The 25,019-nt window shown below is 39.9% G+C and overlaps 1 protein-coding gene across 7 annotated transcripts in view; it reads left to right on the forward strand.

The window, feature by feature from the left end:
• Positions 1-25,019, forward strand: part of ARHGAP15 (Rho GTPase activating protein 15) — a 351,974-nt gene that overhangs the window by 12,516 nt on the left and 314,439 nt on the right. For 3 of the 7 annotated variants that reach the window (XM_068949292.1, XM_009677349.2, XM_068949294.1), the window contains one exon: positions 16,939-17,119. In XM_068949292.1, coding sequence (XP_068805393.1) covers positions 16,939-17,119 — 181 coding nt within the window. Of the gene's footprint in view, positions 1-6,974; positions 7,056-9,075; positions 9,153-15,404; positions 15,482-16,938; positions 17,120-25,019 lie in introns of those variants that run through there. The other 4 variants (XM_068949293.1, XM_068949295.1, XM_009677348.2 and 1 more) reach the window with 4 other exon arrangements.

Raw genomic sequence — 25,019 nt, forward strand, 5'->3', positions numbered from 1 at the left:
CCAATTCCTTGATCAGAAAGGATAGCTCTGCACCACAGTCATTTTTCTGGTCTTTAAAGAAATAATAATTTAGGAAGGCGTTCAAACAACATGGTATAATGATTTAGTTATGGACGGCATAAAGGAGAGTCAGGATTAGCGAGATGTGGTTTATGGTGAAGATTTATTCTCTTGGTAAGAGGTAGTTTGCGGCAAACTTTGTGACATGTACTTATGTTTGTAACTGATAGCCTTATCATAAGAAACAACTTGTTTTTCTTTGGGAAATATGGGTCAGAGTTGAAAGAAATCACAAGTGGCTTGAAGTTCATTTTGAAATCGTGCATGCTAATTGGAGACAGATTTTAAAGTAGTGTTGTAAGATTACGTTTCAAGTTTTCTGTACTTTTTGGAGAAAAAAGCTGTCCTGCCTGCATATACAAATAAGCACAGAAAGGGAAACTGTATAAAAAGAATATGTTCTCTTCCTGTGTTGTGTTCGTAGTGGTTTTTATGCCGCTGCTGCAATGCCTTTGGAGTCATTTGAAACGTATTTTCGACAAGAGTTGTGAGATCTCGTAAAGTAGTCTGAATTCTTAGAGCTATTTTCCTTTACTCTTTTTCCCCTTCCCTACAACTTACCTCACTATGTCCAAAGAAGAATCATTTAAATGCAGCATCTGTTGCTCACTTTACCTCTCTGCCGAGTTATGTTCTGTGCTCACACCTCTGTAACACGCGTTTGCTCATTTTCTTTTCTAAATAGTGAACAGCCTTTTCAGCAGTTTCTATATTTTAAAGATCCTACTGCATGCTATTACAGAATTATGAAAAGCTGCCTTTGTGGCAGTACTTGCATAAATTCCCTTTTCCCTTGACATAGGCCTGGGCCCTCGGGAATCCAGTGGCAGCAGAGGCGAGCTCTGGGTCGGTCACGAGCCCGTGCACCTCGCTCCGTCTGGAGCGGGAGCCAGAAGCCAAAATGGTGACAAAGTCACATTTTAATTCCTGTGCTGATATTTGGGTGGCACAACAGGAAAACCTCCAGCACGGGGCTAATGCTGTTATGGAGCCAGCAACTTGTTGGCAGCTCTGCTGCTGATTTTTCTGTTTCTGGTGCCAAAAGTTATTACTTCTTTTCAGTGGAAGATATTAATGGAACAAGCTTGGGGCCAGGCTCTAAGAAGAAGCATCCAACATGATAAATTTGGAGCACCCTTCCCCATCACTAGTGCCTGGTGCAGAGGATTGCTTTCACTGTGCCGTTCAGAGACTTCAGCTTGTTTCTGTGCTGGGAAGTACTGAAGACTTTTAGCAGTGGGAACTGCTAATGTTTAATGGCCTGTTTGTACTCAGCCACAGTGGGCTTAGGGGTTATATGTAGCATCTTTGAGGGTCATGACGTGTAATTCTGATACTGGCTTGTTTTTCTTAACAATTTTTTCTGCAGTGCCACTATGCTGTGTCAGCTCAATCAATGTGAGTTGCTAACCATTTTATAGGTAGTTAAAGCCTACGTGGTCCTAAAAGCTCTTTCTGGATGTTGGAGAAGCCTGTCTGCTAATGCTCACATGCATTATTTATTAGAGATTTGAAACACGCAGTTCTGCAGAATGCTGCTAATACTGTATGTGTAGTCTTGTTTGGGCTGATCTCTTTTAAAGACAAAATAAAGCTCCACTGGAGATCTAGCTAAATAAAGTCTCTGTTTCACTTCTATCCTGACTAAGACTACCACCTGGATGCATCTGTGCTACAAAGGCAGCAGCTGGCACTAGCAGACACTGTCGATATGAAGATGCGCTGATGGCTTTGATGGTTTCATGCGTTGGTAGCATTAGTCTGGAAGCAGTGAGACAAAAGTGTGGCCGAGCTTTTGCCTGCCTATCTCTCAAGATAATTCAAATGCTACACAAGAGCACAGCGTTCTTTATCTGATTGCACAACTTGCACAAACGTCTGCTTTTCTCATCTGGTGGTGGCTTGTGACAGCTTTTGTCATCGTGAAAGTAACTACTGCAACATGCCCTGAGTCTCAGAGCAGGGAGCCTCTGCTACTTTCGGCGTGTCCAGGATAACACACTTGCTTATTGGCTGTGCAGTTGGGACCCTGCTAGCTTACCCTCGGTGAGGGTGCAAGAGTATTACTTGCTTTTGAAACCTTTTCAAAGCTGGGTCTGCTTATATCAAGGGTCTCGATGGATCTTAATTTGACTGAAACTCTGTTATCAACATGTTAAAGACCCAGCCGATTGCTCTTTTGCTCTATTGGATATTAAGGTTTATGACTTCATTCACTTGAAATTTCTCTGTCAGTCTTCACTGGTTTGAGAAATACTATAAAAGTTTTATTTTGGAGACTCATTACAAAATAAATGCTGCTAGCTTCTCATCGGCACTGGGACCTCCTCAGGGCGGATCTGTTTTCATTTTAGGAGTGAGGCCTTTTACTATGGAGTCAGTCTACTCTAACAACTTTTATTACAATTTCAGTCACATGGAGGTTGGCCAGAGTAGGAGCAAGGGGAATGTCATCGGATATTTTTAAAGAATGCTGTCTGAGTAGGAAAAGGAGACATTAATTTTTGGGGCATGGATATTTAGATGCTTTAAATTGATGGGGGGCAATGACAACTTACCTGCTTATTCTAGAGCTCAGTTTGTGCATGTAGCCAGGTCATGCTGCACCAGATTTTCAATGTATTACTTGGTTCATGCTGAAGTTGCTTTGAAGTGAGGAGGCCTAGCATATATATGAGCCCTCTTTGTCAGAAGCTAAGAATCCACAGTTCATATATGTTTGAAAATGTATGCCTCTTTATGTTTGTTTCTCTATATTTGCCTGTACACTTAGCATGAGAAAGAACTGCTTTGGAAGTGAATTAGAAAAGAATTTGAAAGGTTATTTAACAGATTTTGATATTCTCCAAATTAACTTCTAAACTTTTTGAGTGTATAAATTACACAGTAAAATATTAATTTAGGTGGTGCACAGATCCCTATTGAAACATTCCTTCAATAAATTAACTAAGTAAGTTGAAGTCTTTGACATTTCTATGGTTAGTGGTTAAAGGTTGTTAAAGACACAGTAGAACATGTCCTGCCATTTGAGATTGACAGGTATTAAATCATTCATTTGCAGTTAAGCTGGATGTTTTGGGTTTGTATTGTGGTTTTTCACAAATGTTTCTTCCAAAGTCTATGCCTGACATGCTGAGCAGGCGCAGTCCTCCAACTAGTGGTTCTAAAGCGACTTCTGAGTCCATCTCTAAAACGTGCATCGGTTTTCAGCCGAATTGCAATGTTTTAAGAGGGGAAGGGAAGAAAAAGAGGAAGAAAAATCAGAAATGAACGTGGCTGAAAGCTGAAGAGACGTGCTTCAAGCATATTCTTGCTCTTTGTTTATGACTTCTTTTCCTGCCACACCCTGAGCAAAGCCACCACCATACTCGGTGCTGAATCAGATAGTGCAAGAACAAGCCCCTACTACAATGCTTTCTGTTCAGTACCTGTACTTGTTTGTCTGCTGCTCAGGATGTTACTAAACGCTCTTCCTTTGTGGGCAAGGAGGGAAATGACACGCATGTTTTGTGAAGAGAATTTCAGCCCTGGAGTTTTGGCCTCTAGGACGTAAGGATCCAGGCCTGGGGATGCAGGAGGGCCTGCTGGTGGCCGCATGTGGCCATCCAAGCAGCTCTTGGCGTTTTCAGCGGCCCCACCACAGCCCTGAGGTCCTTCATCCTGCTGCAGGAAGGAGGATCTGGAGGAACCGGGCAGCCCAGGGACGGATGGACAGACAGATGGATGGAGCCCAGGAGCTTGCCCCCGGGCCGCGTGGTGGGGCTGACTGAAGCAAGGCCTTCGCACTGGGCATGGGAGAGGGGGTCACCGGGGGCACCTGTGGTGAACGCTGGCAGAGATCCCTGGCTGCCATTGGACAAAATGCATTTCTAGAAAATGCCATGCTGCAAATGAATCAATATTTTCCAACAGGACGATGTCACGTCAGACTTTCCAACTGGCTGAGCTGCTCTCACTTATGCTACCTTTTTTGCTTTGGGCCAAGTAGTTTTGGGGCCTGAATTAGAAACTTTAGTGTTTCCTGTATCACCAGTGTGTTGCATGCGTAGTTACTTTTATTAGGACCTTCCCTGCCCCCAAAATATAGATCAATAGATTTTTGGACTAGAAGGTGGCACTGAACCATCCACTCTTCTTGTAGTGGCAAAAAAAAGGGGGAAATGGTCCCAGTAAAGCATATCTCTATTCCTCCTCATTCATTAATTCTTTGGCCTTTACAAAGTAAGGCAAGGAGTGCCCCCAGTCATAGCAGAAATTTGAAGAAACTGGTCTCCTCAGCTGGTTCTTGAATTTGCCATGGGCAGCTTAGCACTGGCTCTGCGTTGAGTGGTATGTAGTTCTGCAGACTTGAGATACTCCAAGATGCTGCCCAGAGATTTTGATAGGAGAAATTTCTTTTTACTTTTCATCTGAAGTTTGACACTTGTTATCAAATCTTTCCTGGAGCGCAATAGTGTGAAAGGAGGGATTCTATTAAGATGTGGAGCACTAAATTTCATAAATTAAAAGAATGAAAAAAAAAAAATTGAATGCAGCAGTTTCTTACCAGACTTCTATCTTGCATCAAGAGATATATATTTCGGAAACAACGCTGGTGTACTAAAAGGAAATATTAACTCAGGTATGTAGGCCTGCAAGTGGTCATTTGAGCTACCGAGCGCAGCAGTTTCAGCCAACAAGGAATGAGAGCCTGCAGTACGTCAGCTCTGCATGTAGCCACACTGCTAATAAACACACAGCTAATGGCAAATTTAATACCTATTAAGAATCAGTAAGTCACAGCTACAATTTGCCTCAGCAGAAAGCAAATGCATTGCATGTGCTGAAGGAGGGCAAGAAAAGCCTCACAGTTGTGCTGGCCTCTGGAGGTGCTTCCTGCTGAGACTGGATTTTGCAAACGCTTTGAACAGGGGTGGATGAGGGGGACGTGCAAGTCGCGGCTGGATGATGTGCTGCTGCTAAGGCAGAGGTGCAGCCTGCTCTTGGCCTCCATATCCACTTCCGGGGCTTGGGAGAGGTGGGAACTCAGCCTTCAGACACCACCAGATACATCAGGAAGGAGAACAGCTATAATTTTCAAAAAACGTTCACCTATCTTAAAATAAACAGTGCTTTGAAAGCCATCAGTTAGAACATGCAAATGAAACACAGGAATATCAACTCATTTTCTTCACCACTTCATTTTACTATTCAAATACAGAGCTTTTTAGTCTGTACTGTTGGCAAAGCTGGGGGCAGTGGGCGGCTGCCACTACTCCACCTATGACCGTTTATATTTCTATGCAAGATCAGGCACCATTACGTTCTGGCTGTCATTGCTTCAGATGTTAGCTGCTCTTAACAAATACAGTATCCCTGTGGCCAGACTGTTTATGCAAGTTGGTTATGATTCTCTACTCTGCAGAAAGCACGCATACAAAGTTGCTGGGATCATCCTGAATTATCTTTGTGAAATAATGGGCTCTCACACAAAGCATTGGAAATATGCAGTCATCCTTTTAGATATAATTAATGGAGCCTATGTTCAAACCTTCTGCATAATTAAATAAATCATGTATTTTTTTGAAAATCTGCATTTTTGATACTGCAGTACACTAAGGCTTTCCTTTCTGCTAAAGGCAGAGTTATGCATTGTGATACAGATGAAAACAAGTGTCTGCCTTCTCCCTGCTTTGTACCCTGCTGCTGGAGAGAAGTGTGGTGGAGCAGGCAGGCGTGTCTGCTCCTGCTGAAGTCAGGGCAACAGCAGAGCACAGCTGGCTACAAAAGCAAAACAGGGGCCCCATGAAATGCAGAAGAGGGGCTGCTACATGCAAGCCACAAAAATTTCCCCATCTAGTTCCTGATGTAGCTTAAAAGTTTTCTCCTAGAAGTGTCAAGTATCTGCTGCATTTCACAGCACCATCTCTCTTACAGGAGCAGCACCAGGAACTCTGTAAGGGAAAGTGGAGATGGAGTGTGGGAACAGATTAAAAGTGTCTGGAGCTTCCTCTTTTTTTTTTCTATCTCTCAGATGGAAAGTGGGAGCAGTGAGAAGAAGTAAGGGAGCAGCTGTAGGATTGCAGCATAAAAACTGCTGCAGCTATGTCTGCAGAAAGAGTGAGGGAGGAGAGTGGGAGGGATTGTTTTATGTACACAGCATAGGGAATCTATCACCATCCTGGGCAGCGGCGAGGGAAAGTATCTTGCTGTCCAAAAAAGTGGTGAGCCACTTATTGCAGACGCTATTGTGATAGGCTACAGTGTCAGAAAAAAAATACTTTCGTAAGTTTATTTTACATTTTTGTAAAATGCTTTAAAGCCTTCCTTGTTCAATAATCTCAGCGTCTCACTTCAACAGACTTTTCTTCTGTAGGATGATGGCTATATGGTATTGTAAAATGGATTAGGAGAGGGCAAATGTGAATCTAACCTGTTAGTGAAGTAGAGGAATGCTTTAGGATACACCTTAGCTAGCCAAGAAGTTAAAACAACCCCCACTGCTTCACTGAAGGCTTTCCAGCAGCCGAGCGGGCGTTTTTTTCAAGATGATGAGGCTCTGGCTGCCTGAACCTGGGACCTGGGGCAAACAGGGACATGACTTATAACTACTTCTCCAAATGTCATTACCTACCTAATGTAGAGTTAAAGCATGATAAAACTCATATGTCTTACTATGAGATGAATGCAAGGGGCTTCTTCCACTGGGAGATAAACTGCTTGTGTTTAACTTGTGGATGCACATTAAGGTAGTGTGGGTCACCAATGTACTGTAACGCTCTGCTCTAGCTGGCCTTGTGATGACTTGTTTACATGGCCGTAGTCAAACTGAAACTGAAATTTCTGTTAGCAGAGCTGTTAAATCTGAATATACAGGAAGTTTGTTTCTTTGGCTATTTGTTTTGAGTTATGAAAATTTGTTCTAATGCTTCAGTTTATCTTGCAGTTATAGCTCTTGCACTTGTCTGGGGAGTTTGGGCTGTTCCAAAATTACCGTCACCACATGTCTAGTTCAGGTAAGCATGTAAAGTTTGGATGAAGATTTGAATCTTGGTGAGGAGAAGTTCTGCAAAATTGAGCTGGAAGTAATTCAAGTAGTCTTTGAAATTTCTGTCACTTCTGCTTCTGCTTGTATCTGTAAATACTGCGAGAATAACCTTTCCCATAGTATCTCTTCACTTCAGATCTGGCAACATTAAAAGTAACAACACTTTTCTGAACATTTATGCTATAGGAACAGATTTCTTTCAAGCACCGGAGAAAATTTGTGATTCTTATGTGATCTTCCTAGAGAAAGCATTGAGATTTTTATTCAGAATTAGACTCCTGGGAAGAAAAAAAGTTATGGTGTAACAAGCGTCGTATACAGGTATAAAATGAGTTTAGAGCTGGTCAGCCTTGCCTAGGCTGGTTGGAAAGCCATGGCTCTGTTAGGTACCTGTCTGCTGTATATAGATGTGTAGTAGGAAGGAGAAAAGTGGGAGGAAATTGTCTTTTCTCCACCTGGCAGGTGAAGGCAGGTCTGGAATAAGCGAGCAGTATTCCTCTGTCTTCCTCTAGCACTTCTTGGCTCTTATTTGGTGTTAAGCCAATTAAACTGTTACGAACTTTTCTGATATTGGGAACTACTACTGTCATTGGTTTAATTTCTAAACCAATACTCATTCTGCTGTAAAATTTCACAGGGTATGGTACAAGTGTTACCTATCAAATGATATTATTCATAGTTTTTTATTTTAGTACTGTATATATAACCAATCTTCATAATCTGAAGATTTGTACTGTAGTTTATGTAGCATGGAAAATGGAGGCAGGGGTAGCAGAGTCAGATGCTCTCAAAAAAGAAACGTAATGCACTGCCAACAGGAAGACCTAGAAGTAGCAATTTTTTCCAGGCATGGTCTTTTACACATTCAACTGAATTTCTGTTATGGACGACTGTTTTCTGAACATATGTAGGCTGAACTGTACACAAAGGCTACTCCTAGCTTCAAGTTCTATTTCAAACGGAGATATTAAATTGACGTTAAAATGATGAAAATAGACTCAGTTATGCTATCCCATATGATATTTTGGTACAGACAAACTTTTGAAACAACTGCTACCTTTTCCAAAACCTTCACATATAATATCATTAAGGAACTAAGTGATGCAAGAAGAGACATGACCATATGTAGTCCCTTGTTGACTTGAAAAAACTTTTTTACTCCATTGCATAGTGTTCTTGTTCTCTTCCGATAATATCCTAGTGACATTTCCTAAAAAGCATTTATTTGTGCAGAGAAGTCCTGTAGATTGAAGGTCACGGAAATCAAAAAGGATTATAGAAGGGTCGGTAGTCGTTAAATCTGGATGTAAAGAGTTTGATATTGTATCTGCACAACTGTGGAACAGGAACTGCCTCCCACTCTCTTTCCTGTCTGATTCTCAAGCCATTTCTACCCAGTTAGGGAAACACATCTCTGCCCTACAGGGTACAAGTAGCTTTTCAGGCTCTCTGCTTTTCTTTCACCTTTGATTCTGCTGTTTTTAAGGGTTTTTGCAGGGAGCAGACTTAGGGGCTTTCTGCCATCATCTTCACAGGAAAGATTTCAGAATGACACAAAGCAGGATCTTAGCTCTCTGCTTGAGTCCTCATGGATAGCTATAGCCAGTCTCGCACATCTGTTCAAATTTTCTGCCTTTGCATCTCTCTTCACCCAACTCATGAGACAAATAGGTCAACAGTTTGTGAAGATTAGTAACTTTTCCACCGAAACTGTATATTTGGTTAAGATATACTCCTAACTTTGCTACCATCTGTCAAACAGTGAGATTCAATCTCACTCTTTTATTGTTGCTTTATGTTTTACATGTCCTTTTAATTTTTGATCATGTAAGATGCTATTACAAGTGGAAAAATTAGAGTAAACTACAGTCTAGCTTCATACCACTAAGCCGCTCCTCATATTTTTAGCGCTGTGGTTAACAGGCAGGAAATCACTGAAACATCAAACTATAACAGTTTGTAAGCTGTTGTGAGGCATGGAGTCCTCACCCATGAGCACTTGCCACATACTGTAAGCTGAACAACGGGGAAAGCTCATATTCCAAATATGTTTGGCAAATATCAGGTATGTAAGATAAAGTAGTGCAATTTAAAACTTGGATTATTGGGAACTCTGTCATCAGGACAAACTTACAACGTGTGATTATGCCCTAAATTAAACACCACAGTTACTGTTGTACAGTGGTACAAGCCTATGTCCTTCCCTCTTGCAGTACGTTATAAAGTATGTTTCCCCACCTGGCTTTGTAATGCAGTACATGGTTGGCCTGTACTCCTGAGGTTGCTGGAGAATTAGGTCAGGTATAGTTAATGCTACTTTTGTGTTGCTGTAACTCAATAGACTGGACATCACTGAAATGAACTTCAGTGGGTTCGCTGTGAAACTCGGATCAGAATCAGGCCTCTAGCACCTGTCTGGAACTGTATGTACTATATAGTGCAAACTAGGACGAAATTGTATTAAATGATAATGCAGTTTGTTCCTGTTCGATAGGACCCTGGTACATGAGACTTCAATCATGAGAAATATGTAGTTACTAACCTAGTGTAATTGTAAGACATAATACTCTCTGAATGCGGGAGGATAAACAGAAAAAGTTGAAAATGGTCGTCAAGGATCACTTTAAATCATAGACGAAGATTCTTTAGCCTTAGAGTTTTTTAACAGCAGTGCTTGAAAATGCTTTACTTCTTGGATTGCAGTAATGCGCAGGAAGTCTGCTATGATTTGGGCCAAGCTGTGTGAAGAACTTTGCTTTTAGGTACATTCTTCTTAGAGACTATATTCTGTACCTTAGAGCTTTTCATAGCTAAATAAAGCTATACTGCTATAAATAAAGTAAAAAAATACTTTATACTCTTCTCTGACTACAGAAGAGGCATGGGCAAACTGGACATGCCTGCCCGAACTGTCCAAAGAACTATGTGGGCCGTTTATTCTTTTATTTGCAGAAAGTCCTCAAATACTGGACTAGAAAAGAGTGACTGCAAAGCCATTTTTTAAGTAAGTTGACTGCTGCAATGATTGCTCAGTTTATTGTTGGCTCTGAGAGACAGCAGTGAAAATCTAATATGGCTGCAGCAGGCAAAAAAATTAAAAGATGGTGGGGTAATTAATGCTAATGAGCATGACTTTGGTGGGAAGTAGGGCATACCAACTGACTCACTGATGTCTGCTGATGAGGTTGCAAGTTTGGATGATAAAGGAAACTGTGTTGTTAACTTAAGGACATCTGACATTTTAGAGTAGATTGAACTCTGCATGATATTCTGCTTTAATGTCTCTCTTTATCCAATATGAAGGGCTAAAACAGGAGTAAAGACCCAGCCGGGGTGGTGTAATGTTGTTCAGGATCTCCTACTCTGACTACAGATGCGATTGATGGTAGATATTAACGCTGCTCCTAAGTACAAATTATTCCAGGTTGGATGACATCTCTCTGCAGTGGAAGAAGGCATAAGAACGTTACATCTGCTTTGCATTTTCATTGCAAAGGGCTGATGAACTGGCTTCGGGCCTCCTCTGGAAGCCAGCCCTGCACACTGTATCGCTCCACAGCCCTTGCTGCCTGTGTCCATGCCCTGGCCTCGATCTGGGCTTGAGTCTGTGCTGTGTTAGCCGGGAGAGCGGCTTGGTAGGGACAGAGACAGCAGTGTGGGCATAAGAATAAAGGAAAAAAAAAAATGTGCCGCTTATTGCCTCCTCTCCTCACCTACAGTTGCTTTATCTATGCTTCACTTCCATCAGTTGTGTGCTAAGCATACCGGGAGCCCTCTTCCGCAGAGATAATGAACAGCATAGAGAGTGCTAAGACCAAAAGCCAACAGCAGAAATATTTACGTAGGTGTGTTGATTTTAGACACTTTTTCAGACGCAGCAATGTGTTTTCTCCTTAGCAAGAAGGCTCTAACTCACCGACTGTGCCATTAGCTTGTTTTTTTCATTTGTTAACTCTTACTTCCTCTTCTTTTGTTATGGTTGTTTAGCCTGTCAGGTTTAGGTTGATGGTCAATGTAGTGTGGAGTTTCATTCTTCTGTTAAATCATTGCACTAGGTTTCTATGGATGCTTTTCATGTGTGCTGTGCTCTTCAGCAGAGAACAGAGCAGCAGAAGAATGGAATTAGTGAGTCTGTAACAAGATGCACTTAAATTTTGCAGTATTTTCACTTTATTATGTTTAGCACTTTCATGCTCATTATGCTCCTGAGTTGATAGTGGTGCAAGAAATCATAAGGAAGATAGTTGGAAGAAATTAAAAACTATTTTTTTTTTAAACACAAGATTATATACATTGATTTTAATCTCAATATGTTGAAAAACAAATGCAACCAATTACATTAATCATGAGTAAATTTTTCCTTTCCTGGATGAAAATAGTTGTTATAAATACATGATACAAGATGCTAATGAATTAACACTTGAACTCTGTCTTTTATTATACATAGACGTAGGAAATGTAGGCATAGCATAGGCCAAAATTTAGAAATGCTGCTCTCCCCTTACCTCTTGAAGAACTAAAGTTTTGCTTTGTTTCATGTAAAACCTGTGTACTAACTTTACTGATACTGTACTAAAACTTATAAAAATAAGTTCTTATAAAAATAAGTCTGCTCGCTATATAATGCATTTTTGGACAAAGTAACATTCCAAAATGAGTTTAAAATGCTGATACCTGCACTATGAAAAAATGCTGATACCTGCAATATGAAAATTTCTCTACCTCCCTGAGCTGCTGTAGACATGGAACATTTATTGGCTGTCTCTGTGAGGCAGATACCGTAGTTAAGCTACTAAAGGCATAAGAATGGCAGGGGGATGAACTGTTTACTTTCCTAATTTTCCAGAGTTAAATATATTTTTGACCTTTTCCAAGGAAAACACAAGTGAAAATTCAAAGGAAATTTTGTTTTCTAAGAAAAATTAACAATATTACTTTGTTTCCTGTATCATTTCCTTCCTCTTTTTGAAGAGAAAGGGCAGAAGAGTCTTTTTTCCCATCTAAAGGAAATGATAAATGCGTGAAAGATATTAATTGATATCAAACATCAAGATTTTGTGAAAATATTGTTTTTTAAAGAGCTATTACAGCAAATGCTGTTTTAAATAGTGTTGCCAAGACCCAGTAGTTCATGAGGAAGCATGAGAGCCTTTGTCTTTTTTTTTCCCCTGATCTCTGCAGTTTGCTGTGTTACTCTCTTAAAATGGGCCTGATTCTCAGAAATGGAATGGTTTTATAGCATGTACAGATTTGCATGTGCAATCACCTTTTCATTTTTCACCTCTGTAACACTCATTACTTCCATGCTACATGTTTGAAAGTCATCTGCACATTTAGAAATTAGGGTTTTAGTATCTTATCCATTGATCTGCCAAATATGTAAAATGTCACTTGCCCATGTAATGCCTTTAGTTGGCATTAGAGCGCAGGCTCCATTTGTTTAACTCAGCCCAGATATACTGTGCTACTTGCTGAAGCGAGCAATGTGTGGGTGCATTTCCTTTGAGAGCCCTTGGGGCAATTCATGAGACAGTGATGACGGATCTTAACCTATTGAGGCACTAGGAATGACTACAGAGGGCAATAAGTAGTATTGGTAATTTCATAAACTATATGCACTCCTTCTGCCAGTGAGGACTTTTGAGCTCCTGAGGCTGCCTCCAAGTGTTTGCATGCACGCAGGATAACTGGTTTTGCCTGCTGTCCCAACCGGAAAGGTGATTTTGTTCCTTTAGCTCTGTTGTGCTTCTTGACCCAGAAATATGTTGATCTACCCACTTGCAGAAATTAAGTTCTCCTTTCTCACATCCTGTGTAATCTTTTTCCCCACTCCCTGAATTAGTACTCCCCTCCTGTCGCATCCATCCAACCTCATGTCAGTGCTTTTTCTTGTACATGTATCGCTCCTTGGCCTTTTCCCACCCTTATCCATGGTGACCTGAAAGATGTAGTTCCAAGAAGTTTTGGTTTAGTTTTTATTTTATTTTATTTTATTTTATTTTAATCTCATTTTTACTTTTATTTTATTTTTATTTTATTTTATTTTATTTCTCCTTTCCAGCTTAAAAGAAGACACTCCAGTATATATTAATCTATTGTGTTGTGCAGAGATATTTTAGGCAGAGAGGATAAATGCTGCTGGTTAGAGCGGTGGAGGAACAGACCTTGCTGGGAAGCCTACTTTCCCATGCTGCTTCCGAGAGACCCTTGCCAGGTGAGCGAGGAAAGAAGAGGAAAAAGAGGAAAGAGGAGGAAAAAGAGAGTGCTGCCCTCCTTCCTGGCTTCCTTGACCTCCTGGAAGTGAGCAGCTCAGCAAAGCCACTTCGTAGAGGTGGTGCATTACCACCCTATTGGGTTGGCTGACGAGTGTAGGGTGATATACAACTTTTATGTTCTTTGCCAGCTCAGGCATTATCCTGGAGCGTTATGATAGCTGGTAGCAGTCCTTTCTTGAGCCAGTCTGAAAGCTACCTAAGGAAAGGATGTGGGACTTAAAGGGCAGCTGAAGTGAATATAGATGGCTAATGAAGGTCAGTGGCAGGGAGGCATGAGCTAATGCCACCCTGGGCACCCTCTTGCTCAATGGCTGCACCCATCCCTCCTTCTGGCGTGGTGTTTTGTTTGTGTATTTCCCTGTCCCTTTCCTCTTAGGTGAATGCAGGAACGTTGTGCTGCCCCTTTGCTCCAGGAACCCTAAAAACAACAAGAAGAAAGGTCTTCGGTTAATACCTTTCTCTGGTAAATCAGCCATAGGCACTTTCAAAACTAAAAGTTATATCCGGATGCTAATTATTGGCCAAATAGCAAATTAGCTACTTATGTAACGAACATGGAGTGCCTCACAAGCAGTTGCCCAGGGCTTGGCAGCTATGGCTTAGAGAAGCAAGTGAAACGAATTCCCCTGGAACACCAGGCCTGAACTTGGCCCTGACACTACCAATAGTAGTTTAGAAGTACCAAATCATAAAAGTGTCCTTCTTCTGCTTTATGTTAACTTTTTATCTGTTTCCTTACTGTCTTCCTCCCTCTGTTATTTTCTATAAGTAAAAAAAAAAAAAAAATTGCTGCACAATGTAGGTATGGGAGTTGATACCAGAATTGTTCAGGAAAAATCAAATGTGATGCTGCTGTATGTGTAGAGCCCATATTCAGGGTGCCATCTACTGGCACAAAGAGCAGATAACGTTGCTTGGGAATGTGCTGCCTTAATGAAGTTCGTGGAGCACAGCAGGAAAGGATTTCTACCTGGAAAAACTTTTGTGAAGTGCACCTTTTCTTCATATTCTGCAAGATCTTACCACGCTGTGCTATAAGACAGATAGAAATCTGACAGAGGGAACGCTGAGATTTTTTTCTTTTGTGGTGGTTTCTATAGTTTGAGTGCCTTGAAAATACATCAGAAAGTCGTATCATAATACTATGACATGTGAGAAATAGCCCTAATTTAGGGAAGATAACTGAAGCTCAAAACAGATTAGTAACAAAGCATTCAGAAATCTTTGCAAGACTTGCAATTTGCTGACTGTGCTCCTACTTGAAATCCTAGGCCTGATTTTGTCATGGTATTAAACTTTTTTACAGCACTTCAGGTACTGACAACACCAGACTGAGAACACCTAATTGAAACTCATACTGCTCCCAAGAAGAGATATGTCAGTGTTTTATAGGTAGAGAGATTTTAGAAGAAAATGTAAGGAGGATGTGCTCAAGCCAAACATTGGATCGGTGACAGAGCCAGTGTCACTGCTGTCTCTCGAGTCTGATCACTCCTCCAACCTGGAGCCTACTGAAAATCTACTGAAAATCTGTTAGAAATGATTTTGGTTTGATACCAATGTGAAATACAAAACAGTTTGAATCTCCAAGTTTAGCAGGTGGGCAAAATCATTTCCTGTTTAGCAGTGCTGCAGACCCCCCTGACAAAACGGCCAAGCATGCCTCTGACACTGGTTTTAGCAGTGACTGCTCCGTAGGGTGGCAAGAAGTGTCTCAGGAAATGAAGAACACAGAGCGCTGTCTTTGCAAAGGACGATGTAAAAAGTTTTCTCCAATTTCCCATATAAACTCCATGGCAGAAATAGAACTGAGTACTGCTGAGTAGGAGGGAAACTGCTTTAGCCAATTTTTTCCCCCTCTCTTTCTGCAGTTCAATTTCTATGGGGAATCTATGAGTATATAATTCAATGCATGAAGCAGTCATTGAGCATGAGCTTTACTGTTGCTTGCATTACAGTTAGTGTTTCTATCATGGTGCATAATGTGGTGTGAGTAATCCCTAATACTGAAATACTTTCTTCTTCCCATTTCTCTCTTAAAGAGTACTGCGTTTCCTTGTGCTTCCATATATGCATTGAAATCCCCTGAGCTCTCATTGTTGTCCTCCAGATCTACAGGGTAAGGTGTTTCTGTGGCAGGAATTCATTTACCAGGGCTGGGAGAGGGTGATGGTATAGGAGCTGTTTGTCACCCCACTAGCCCAACGCCCTGTGGTCCTGCCTCAAGAAATGTAGGAGCCCTCCTGTCCTTCTCCCACGTGCAAACCCACGCTATGTCTTCCTCTGCTCCAATGTCTTCATTAGGACTGCTCTTTTTGCAATTAAGGAATTTCTGCTTTTAGACTCTTCATAGGTTGGGGATGTGCGCTAACAAAAGTTGTGCTTTCCAAACCCATTTGGAAATGGTTGATTTTCAACAGTTCGTATTATAACTGCACTTAAATGGATTTCCATTTCCTTGGCTCCATAGTAGGGAAACCAGCAATTCCAGCCTATATAATATCTCTTCCTTACAAATTTTCTCACATGGTTATATAGAAACTGAAATAGCAGGGCTTCTTGTGGATCCTACCATATTACTTCACCCACAATTTACATAAAGTAGTACCAGGGTGAACTAGAGGAAGGAAATCTGAGCAAGGGCTGAACACAGTGCACTGTACCAGTGACTTGTACAACCAATACAAAGTAACTCTTGCTAATGGAAAAGCTTCAGGAATTTCGGTAGCTAGAGCAGTTTGTTGAGTTGCGCTAACACTAAGACAGGAGATGGAACAGCAGAACTGCTAGAGAATCCGTAGGTCTTCAGTGACAACAAGTAGTTAGATGTATAGCTTTGCATTTCTTTTAAAATGTGGTATATTCAATAGGATCTTTTAGCATCATAGAATTATCATAGGAAATAACAACACTATCTTCCTTAAACATTTGATTGTTCTGTACCAGTTCCTCTTGGTCTCTCCTAGAGTATGAGATCTGACATGCTCAGCCATTTCCTCATTTCCAAATTTCCAGGAGAAGAACACAGAAACAAAAATCTCATCCCTACTGACAGTAAAATTGTTAAAATTAAGGGAAATTTTATTAGATGTGGGTTTGAGACTGTTATGCGAGCAGGGTTCCAGCATGGTTGTGTAATGCAATCGTAACATGCATCTTGCATATATTGAACTGTAGAGGTAAGATATGTTAATAGGTTTCAAAGCATGTCATTTTCCTTTGCAAGATTTAAAATGTGTAGCGTGAGCAGGGCCAAAGACAAAGTGTAATGGCTGCCAGCTGGATGTGACAGAGGGTTGCAGGGAGATTACACCATAGAGGAGAATGGCTTTTGAGATAAGGATAATCTTTTACATAAACTAACTCTTCCAAGGCAGTTTGGATGGGTGAGCGATAAGGACAATAATAAAACTATGGGCAGACACAGTTGCTAGTTATCCCAGCGCTCCAAGATGATCAAGATTTTGCCAGCTAGATAGTCAGCTTCTTCTCCTGACTACAATGAAATATAAGCGGCATTGATACGTTCTTGTCTGAAGAGTCTCTAGATTAATGCTGTTATTTTATTTTCTTCAGGTTCAACCCAGGAACCATGGAAAGGTCTACAGCTTCTGATATGGCCTCTGAAAAACCAAACCCTTCTCACCACAGTACAGGGGCTGTTCAAATGAGAATCAAAAGTACCAACAGTCACCATGATAGACTGAGCCAAAGCAAATCTATGATTCTTTCTGAGAACGTGAAGGTCGCTGAACCTGTAAGTAAAATACCCTAATATTTCCTAGACCTACTGATTTTTGTAAAGCCATGCAATCAATTTAAGTGTAGTTAAGATATCGATTCTGTGATAATCTCTTGCAAGAAGGAACTTAACATCACTAATACATTTTTAGGAGTACCACTAAGTATTGGAATAACAATTTTCCTTCAGTGAAATGCAGAAATTGACTTTGATGTCGGGGATCATAGCACCTGTTCAACATTTAAACTCTCAAGTGTTATAATAATTCAGGTCTCTGTAGAGAGTAGTACTTACAGTATCAGATATATGCCATGATTTCTAAAAGGCAAATGCCAGAACTAGACAAACAAAAGAAACAGAGATCCCAACTTTTTAAATAAAGAACAACTTGGCCAGGAACAAAAATAAACGGTCTTGCTGTAAGCATGAATGATTTGCAAAAATCAGACACCAAAGTTATCTTGGTATTTTAATAGCAAATAGAGTTGAAAGAGTTGAGTAATTTTTTACTCATTATCTTTTTTTTTTTTTGAAATGAAATAGTTAGTGATGAACTCTGTTGCCAGTTGTGTCCCTGCCCCTGTACTCCTCCTGAGCTACTAAACAAACTGATTGGTATGAGTCTCCCCTGGTTAATTTTCTTCCATAATGGTGGCAACTTGCAGCTGAGGCCATATGATGTTACAAAATTATTTATGCAATGTTAGCCACTTTTTGGACTCCAGATCCACTTTATTCTCAGAAAATGCAAATGAGGGAGAAAACTCTGTTAGCTAGGGAAAGACCCCCAAGTCTCAGTCACTTTCTACAACCATGTGAGCTATTAATTTTTGTTTTGTTAATATAATGGATTCCCTTGAAATATGCAGCTAACAAAGTTATTAAATGGAGGAAGCCACTATAACAGCTGTATTTTCTTCCCTTTTTTGTACCAAGTACAAACTTATGCAGAAATACATTATTTTAATCATTCATTTCTCTGCTATAGCTTAATTCATTTCAGGAATGTGCCTTAATATATTTCTGCAGAGAAAAATCTCTTTAGATCTTTGTAGCTGATAAGATATTCATTTACTTTCCATTTAAAAAAATATTGTGTGCCTGAAACACATGGTACGTCTTCCTTTTTATCTGAAGCAAAATGTGCCTCCATTACAAACCTGAAACGATGCTTATAGCAATTTACTGGGAATAGTATAATGTATTATCAGGAAGAACTGTACCTTTGAAAAAGTTTAAAAGTTAAGTATATTTAATGATGCCTAACATATTTTATTGGCTGTGTTTAACAAAAGGCACTAGGCTGCAGTTGTTTTTGACAAGCATGAAAACATCACAGCATGAGACTGCAAAAGGAATTATGTAGAGAAATTACAAGTGATCCATCTCTCAATGAATTATCCACCTCAATAGCCTGCAGAACTCAGCTACCAATTAACACCTACTTTATTACATGTTGGGATGTACTTAATAACTTTCATGTGTTTATGCACTATTACCTTGACTGATGCCTCTTGTACAATTAGGCATAATTGGCATATCAATATGCAAAAGTTAAAAGGATTAACCCTCTTAAAACTAATGAGCATTTCTGTATCCAGCTGCTAAATGAGACAAAATTAGCATTTTTCACTTTTGGGCAGGATTTTATCATGCAGTTTCTCATTGTTGATATTACCTTGTTACATAACTTTAGTTTTGGGGATAGTATGCTGGACTGTTACAGAGCAAGGGCTCTAAAAAGTTAGACATAAATAGACGTAAATATTCACTGCTGCATTCCAATAACCACAGCAGGTACAATATATGCTCATTGGTTGAGAGCTGAAAAGTTGCTTTGTATTACATTTGTTTAGTAGCTAATTATATAAAAGTGGAATTTTACTGAGTATATGTCATTTTACCAAGCAAACTTGGCTCCGATATAATAGATTGAAAGCTTGCCATGCTACTAATTTCCTTTCTGTTTCAATTCTTTTCATCTCTTTTTGCCATGCAGAATTTTCTGCCTAGATATTGACAGGCTGAAAGTATTTTGGCATATTTACTTAAATAAGCCTCTTAAAGTTGTTTGCTAAAGCCAAACTAAAAGCAAAATTCTTAAGGATCCAACGGTTTTCAAATATGTGCTTAAAATGCAGTGTGATTCCAGTGTGAAAGACCACTAAAATATCTGTATCAATTGCACATCGACATATCTGATTCTCCTCCGCGTGTGATTTGTGAAGGATTTGGGGGAGAGTAAGAGAGGAGATGGGGCCTTTGTCAAAGTGTCTTGAAAAAGCAGGGTTCAGCTGATAGATACATTTAGTAATCTTGTTCGGTAACTCACGAAATTCTCTTTCAGTGCACTTATATACACAGCCTGCACTTCTGCATTTAAAGGCACATAGCCCTCTGCTAAAGGATACATACACTAGTATGTGAAGCAATGCTAATTATTTTGTGCTAGAAGGTAAAAAAAAAAAAAAAAAAAAAAGGACTTGTCCTGATTGTCTTTTTAACTCAACAGTCTATTTCTGTTTAGTTGTTTGGTATAGTGTATAAGGTATCCACTGATTGTGTTTAATTTCTGTTTCCTATTGACTGAGTACTTTTTGTCCTATTGTCAGATACATTTTTCTTTTAAACGCTAGAGATAGCTGAATAAGGGAATTGATATTACTCTTTTGCTGCACATATTAGGTATGTCCACTGTATGATATGTTCTATTAATAAATAGGTCAAATCTTCTTTACCCAACTTAAGGGTTAATGGATTAAGGTAATCAGTGCTTCGTACATTTTGAACAATCAATAGAAAAATATATTTCTAAAACATATATGAAAAAATAAATAAATGAATTAAAAACTAATTAATTAAAAAGATTTGAGAATATAAAGGGCAAAAACCATGCAGAAATCTAGAAAGATCGCTGATGAGTTATAGTGAAGAAAATACATAATTTTCTCTAAGAGATTTGTGGTGTTCTAAAGCATTTGCTGTGATAAGCACACCTGGGGCTATACTTTTGAAGGTGGACAGATTATTTTCTATAGTGTGACAAAGAGGGATATGCATCGGACATGAGCAGGGCCATATGCACTTGTGCATTTTACAGTAGTAAAGATGCAAATGTGGGATACAGAAACTGATGCAAAAGCTAGATGTAGATTCTTGTGGTTTTTAGTTATTTATTTATGACAGAAATGCTTGAGCCTTGTGCAAAGGTTGAAATTGGTATTAATGTAGAGTATAAAGATCACAAATTATGAAACTGGACCCAGGCTGTGGTAAGCAAGGGCTCTTTTTGTGCTTAATGTTAGTGTCTGAACAAGCAATGTAAGTGAATATTCACTATTTTCATCTCTTAAACCCCAGGGAAGTGCATTTTGCTTATTCAGAACAACTTAAAACAATGAAATGTATTTTTTTTTATTGGTGTCTATATTAAGAATTAGAACCTATTTTGACATTCCAAAATGTTAATGTACTAGAGCTTTTTCTGATTAGGTTAAACAGACTGGTAGGTTTATTTGTCTCCCTAATACATTATCAGAGAAATGGGAAGCAATCCTCTTTTGTTTCTTATTCCTGTGATCCTAGAACACTTGCCAAAGTTATGGCTAGCCAAAAAGACAGAAATAAAATTGCTAAAAATATAAACCTTCTGTTTAGCAGAGTTTTTGAGCCATATTTTGGAATTGCAGGGCTTGTACATGTTTACTTCAAATCAAGCTTATAGTCAAGTTTGAGGCTTTGTTTGTATGGATTGTCCTGAAGTAGATCCTGATATTTAATTAAAATGACACTAAATCACATTGAATTGATAAGACTTGGCATCTCAAACAAAGGTAATTGCCCGTATTGGTTTTGTACAAAAATAGAGCTGCTTGGAAAATGTGCAGCCAACACAGACTGTCAACTCCATTTATAGATCAATATGTGAAAACCATTGATCAGGCAGGCATGTGTAACAGTAACACTTTGCATTTATTTGTTGTTTTTATACCATGTTAAGGCTTACAGGATTATCGACTTCCAAAATATTTTGACTCCCTCATAAATATGTTATCTGTTTAATGTTAATTGCAAGACAGACTACAGCCTTCTTTTAGAATATTTTCAGTTTCATTGCTATGGGTAGTTTTAGCCGAAGATGGAATATTTCATTGTCTGAGAGATCATCAGAGCTTCCTTTACAGTATAGTTTATTTGGGGGAAAGTTTTTGAGGATTCACTTTTTCACAATTTGCTTTTTTTCGCCAGAAAAACAACAAACAAACATATCTTGACAAAATATTTCCAAAAGCAAAGTACCTTCTCTTTTCGCAGTTGTGTGCATTTGAGGTGGAAAGTGAGAAATATTCTCTTTGTTGTGTTCTAAAAGTGACTACCCAGTCTGTACTCTCCACAGATTTTATTCTCACACAGCAGTCCATTATATATGTGTCTACTTTTCTCTCTATAAGGGAACAGCTGTGAGCCCTTCAAGTTGTTGCACAAATCATATATTAGTACTGGGACAGACCTAGAAAAATATATGAACTTCATATGACAAATGTAAGCTTACAGTCATGATCACTGTGTTTGACCAGGTATTTCAGGGTAGGTATAAAAGGAACAGGGTTGAGGGAAAGCAGTATGTCTACAAGACAAGCCTAGTCTTATTTCTTGAATGTGAATATTGTCCAAAAAACCAGAAATCATAAACGGGGGGAAAAAATCCTGTTGAATAACATTAGTCATTCTCCTTTCTAGTGCAGGAAAATGCAAAATGAAATGAGTCATATGTGTCCTCACGGATTTCGTATTTTCGAAGCCTAGATCTGCTCTGTGGTGTGTATCAGGTTTGCAGATGGGCGCGCGCAGCCCTCGCTGCCTGTTCTCTGTACCTGTATTGAGGCACGTTTCACCCGGACCGGAGGAGCCCCTAAGCTGGGCAGCCGCTGCCGCAGAGCGCCTCAGCCCAGCCCGGGCCAAGCTCTCCCGAAAGCGCTTCTACCATCTGGTGTGGGCCACTGCATGGTAATACGTCACATAGACCATAAAGTGCTTTGACTTGGAGGCGAGAAGTAGATTATTAATACATTAGACTATTTTAGGGTTTGGATTTACCTTCAGTAAATCCAAACAATTGGAGATGCAGCAATTTAGTTCAACTGAGCAATGCAAGTTGCCTCCCTACCCTTTTCAGGGGCAGCTTTTTGAATGCAGGCACTTCTGTCAGTCACAAGGCTCAGAAGGAAGCCTTTTGTTTTTCCAAAAATTGTTTCCACTTTTTTCTTATATATATACCCTGCAAGAAAGTATTCTTTATGTAAATTTGTACTGTAGCACTTCAACTGAAATCATCCTGATTAAAAAGGAAGAAGTTAATTTTATTGTGAAACTCCCCATCTATTTCTGCTCAAAATATTTTCACTGACATTTCAGCTGCATAGCTTGATAGGCCACATCATAATGAGATCATAGAAAAAAGAAATAACCAGCACCTATTTCTTCTTAAAAGCGCGGATAAATTCATTTCAGCTATATTAAGGGAGCAGTGAATGTAACTGGTTTGGCTTCCTTGTTAAACCAAACTGAAGTTCAGACAAGATACTATATGAGTTGGAATTGCTGATTTTGACTTTTAGTCAGTGTGACACGAGGGTAGAAAAAAGGTTCAAAAACCTCCTTTTTCTTTTTTTTTTTTTTTTGCAATCTTACATTATCTCATGCTGTGAAAATCTTTACTCTATTTACCAAGCACAAATTAGTCTTGCCAAAGGTTCTGAAAGTTTACTACTTCAGCTTAGATCCTGAAACTTCAAAGAGAGATGCAGCTCTACAAATTAGTGTATGTGCTCTGCCATGGCTATTTTAACTGGAACTTAACTAAATTCGTTTATAATTTAGTACTGATTGAACACCACCATAAATGTGCACGGGATACATTTTTTAAAGTTAGTCCTCTGATTACTAATTTGAATAAAAAACTCTAACCTTGTTAGCATCTGGACTTATTTCCATAATAACAACCCCTTCAGAACCTACAAAGTAATGAATAATTGACGACAAATGAAATGTTTTGATAGTTGTCGGCACAAAGCATGTTTAATGTTTTGTGTTGCTTCCTAGCTAATTATGTAGATGACACATTTGTCAGACCTTGACTGCCATTAGAAACGTGTTTCCAGAGGGGAGAAAAACAGGCTATTCATAGAGTAATTAACTAGAATGCTCAATGACCTGTGAGAGATTCAAATGGCTGCCAGTTCAGACATTGTTTTGTTACAGAAGCAGAGGGGTAATTAAAATTCCAAATTACAGTGCTATGATGAAGCATTTGTTTGTTGACAGTATACTCTTACTCTAGTTTGTTAATTCTTTTTTAAATTGCTTCTAATCCATTTTATAGCTTTAGGAGTTCCGTCTTTGAATTTACTGACAACTAATATTATGGTAAATTGTTCTTCAGTGGAGTACTGCAGGCTTGGCAGTTTCATGGGAGCACAAGGTGGGTGGGATAGAATAGCTGTTTCTTTCCCTAAACTGACATACCATGTGCTGTCATCGAAACGCGACTAACGCGGCACATCTTGTGAAATGATATGTTCATAATTCTGCGTTAGGGAAGACGTCTAGTTACGGGAGGAAACGATTCAGATAGAGTAATAATAATCAGACAAATTGCGTAAGGTGTCCTAAAACGTTAGAGGAAAAACCCTAGTAGGGTTTGGATGAAGGCAGCGAGCAGTTAGGTAAGCACTTTGGGAAGCTGAGAAAACCGAGCGGTGGAGGACAATCATCTGCAGGAAGAAATCAAGCACAAAATGTGAAGAACGGGGTATTTCACAAGAGTAGACTGTATCTTTGCCAACACCCTTTATAGGCAGTAATGGACGTGACAGGATAAGATGTCTTTTCGGTGGAAATGGGGACGGTTTGCAAGTCCAGAGTGTCGAAGTTCTCTAAACAATGAATTAAATGCAAGCCCAAGCGAAATATTTATTTACTTTGCCAAAAGTGAGAATACGGTTTTGTTAAGGAGATCTGACAGAAGTAACATGGTGTTTGACGCAGGAGAGCTGACAGCGGCATGGAGTGAGCGCTGATTATCCTGAAGACACTGTCAGCTAGGATTGATTTCCACTTTCTCCGTTTATGTAACGGCTCCTGTAATACAGCTGACCCCAAATCACGTTACCTTGTCATTTCTCTGCATGGATCAAGAAGAGATGAGCTGAAAATAGCTAGGCACTGACCTTGAACTTGCCAGAAAAGTGAGAAGTGACAGTGGGGTTTGGTTTTCTTTTTTTTTTCTTTTTCCTTTTTTTTTTCCTTCTCCCCCCCCCCCCCCCGCGTGGTCCCTGCACAAACCTGACGGCGAATGCTCTGTGGCTGCAGCAGCACAAGGGGGCAGAGCGGTACTGGAGATCACAGGTGACGCCGGCGCTTGCTGCTGATGCTACAGGAGCACAAGCCCATGCCAAATAGCTTCTTTTTTCCTGACCCCCCACCCCCTTCCCCACCTTTATTTCTTTATTTATTTAGACTGGGGAGAGGCTCTATGGCGAGAGAGCTGCTGACTCCAAAATCTTGATGTGCCCGTGATCCGTCACTTGAAAATAGGGTTGTTTTCAAGGCGTGCTTAATACCGAGGTCCCTTCCTCGCTGCCAGGGAGCTTTTGCGCCCTCGCGGTGAACGTCTCACCGTCCTTTGCCTGGTGAAAGAATGAAACGTTCGTTATCACCATTATTAGAGCTGTCTGCCGTTTTGGGGGGAAGTTTAGCAAGATACAATACATCCCTCAAAAACCTGCGGATAAACCGCGTTGAGGTCCGCAGAGAGCACGGCGTCAAAAAAACTAAATAGTCACGTTAAGGCCGCGAAGGCCCTGGCCGGCCCTGAGCCGCCCTGCCGCCGCCGGCCGGGCCCTGGCGCCTCTCG

This window comes from Struthio camelus, chromosome 6, assembly GCF_040807025.1.
Source record: "Struthio camelus isolate bStrCam1 chromosome 6, bStrCam1.hap1, whole genome shotgun sequence".
Lineage (NCBI taxonomy): Eukaryota > Metazoa > Chordata > Aves > Struthioniformes > Struthionidae > Struthio > Struthio camelus.